The following is a 2500-nucleotide window of genomic DNA, read 5'->3' on the forward strand; positions in this document are numbered from 1 at the left end:
AATAACTACGCAAACACTCCAAGTCCGCTGCAGTAAATTTGATAACTTAAGCATTAATCGTAATAACTTTTCCATCTTTGAGTTTTAAATTCTTTTAGAACAATTCCTGTATAAAAGTTTTTGTGCTATGATTCGTTATAAAGTTCAAAAACTATGAATCACAAGACAAGGGGTTGTTAAACTATGTGTTTAATGTCTAAATGTTCATATATTAACAAATGTTTATTATATGTATTTAAATGCATTTAGAAAGTAAATTATATATTTAACAATATAATTAAAGTATTCATCATTTGACATTTGAACCTAAAAAAGATATTATCAACAATGACTAATAGAAAGATTCTATTTTTTAAGGGATTTTTAACTGAAACACTTTAACAGTGGAATGAAATAATTATTATTCCAAATAATAAATGTACTTTACATAACATTTTATTTTTATTATATTTAATAATTTTTATAAAAAGTGATTACCTTGATTTTCAAAGTATTTCATATATTTAGGAAAATATTCAAGATATAAAATTTGTAAATGGAAAATTTCGGAACGGGTTTTTTCTCTCTTAAAACTATTTAAAATATGTATATTTGACTGGTTTATTTCAAAATTGTTATGTTTTTGTTTTCTTGAAAACGTCACGCTAGGGGTAACTCTTAAGAGTTATTAAAATATTATATATTTTAATGGGTTTTATTATGTTTATTTAAATAATTAAAAACTATTTTAATTAGTTGGTTATTAAAATAAACAACTAACTAAAACGAAATTTTGTTTTATAAAATAAACATAAACAATTAAAATTATGAAAAATAAAAAAAAAAAACAAACAAAAAATCATAAACCATAAAAAGTTTACAAAAATTCAAAAAAAGCAAAAAGAAATACTTACATAATTACGTTTTGAACATATCAAAATCCGTTTTAATAGTAAAAGATATTGCATGAAGAATGAGGCTTTCGCCACATTTTTACTGTCAATGTCAATTAATGACTTTGTTGCTTGTGGCTGCTGCTGTTGTTGCATAGGCTCTTGTTGCTGTTGTTCATCAACATTAATGTCCATGGTATTAAGAGCCTTCGTTTTCTTCTAAGGCCAGCTCCTCGGCTGAGGGTTTAACATAGTCGAAGGTTTGGCAATTGCAAACCTGCTGCAGTTGGCGTTAAAGATCTTTGTAAGTTTATTGCCTTTTGTTAAATGACAACCGGTTAAATCTACATTGTCGGCTGCAAATTATAAAAATAACAATAAAATTGTTAATTGTAGTGGAAGATTTTTTAGAGTTATTATTAAAATATTCATGCAAAAAATAGTAATAATGGCATTCAAATGTATTTTTAATGAGTTTTAAAAAATTTTGTTATTAATTGTTAAAAAAAATGTCTCGCCAGTAATATTAAATATATATATATATATATATATATCTGTATATCTGTCTAACTATCTATCTATCTATCTATCTATCTATATATCTATCTATCTATCTATATATCTATCTATCTATCTATCTATCTATCTATCTATCTATATATCTATCTATATATCTACTATCTATCTATCTATCTATCTATCTATTATCTATATATCTATCTATCTATCTATCTATCTATATCTATCTATCTATCTATCTATCTATCTATCTATCTATCTATCTATCTATCTATCTATCTATCTATCTATCTATCTATCTATCTATCTATCTATCTACCTATCTATCAATCCAGCTATCTTCCTATCATCAATCTCTTTTTAAGATTTTATTTTAATTAATTTTAAAAAGTTTAATCGCTTTTCATTCTTGAGCACAAGTTTTTCTCTCATTTTTCTTCTGACTTTGAAATTAAGATCAAGTTTTTTTTTATTGCTAAACATTTATATTTAATAGCCTTTGACGATTTTTATTACTCTCCTAACAGCTTCCTAAATCTAATTAGTTAAAAACATGTATTAATTTTATTCAAATAAAAAGAGAATAAGACATTATTTACAAAAAACATTAAATAAATTACCTTTATTTAGATAAAAGCCGCGGTAACATGATTTAGTTGAGAATCAGCATCTTCAAAATACTTTTTATTTGCAGCATTAATTAATTTCTCTAGATCACGTTCATAATCACCGACAGCCACTTCTAGTACTAAAATTAAGGAGAAAATTTTAAAATTAAAACTGCCTTTAACAAATGTCTTCATATTTAAACCTACAAAAATCGGCAGGATTATGATAACTGGGACACATTAGATTCTGATCAGCTAGAAAAGGTATTAATTCTCTCACCGGACCCTGATACATACAGTGACCTTCGACAACTGTATAAAGTTTATCAAACATTTCAAATACCAAAGCAGAAGGTTGATGTATGGTACAAACAATAGTGTGACCCTGGGCTGCTAATTTCTTTAACAGTCCTATACATTGACTACACGATGAACTGTCCAAACCACTGTAAATAGATTCAAACAATATAATATTAATATTAACTTAAATTATTTATGGAT

The 2500-nt window shown here is 25.4% G+C and overlaps 1 protein-coding gene across 1 annotated transcript in view; it reads right to left on the reverse strand.

Annotated features, from left to right (window-relative positions):
* Positions 1–2500, reverse strand: part of LOC119609838 (ATP-binding cassette sub-family G member 1) — a 60723-nt gene that overhangs the window by 16866 nt on the left and 41357 nt on the right. The window contains 4 exon segments of the mRNA XM_037964809.1: positions 894–1085; positions 1087–1152; positions 2021–2139; positions 2207–2445. Of these exon segments, the coding sequence (XP_037820737.1) occupies positions 894–1085; positions 1087–1152; positions 2021–2139; positions 2207–2445 (616 nt within the window).

Source organism: Lucilia sericata, unplaced genomic scaffold (genome assembly GCF_015586225.1).
Source record: "Lucilia sericata isolate MDLA Ls3-8-SP2 unplaced genomic scaffold, ASM1558622v1 Contig001066F_arrow, whole genome shotgun sequence".
NCBI lineage: Eukaryota > Metazoa > Arthropoda > Insecta > Diptera > Calliphoridae > Lucilia > Lucilia sericata.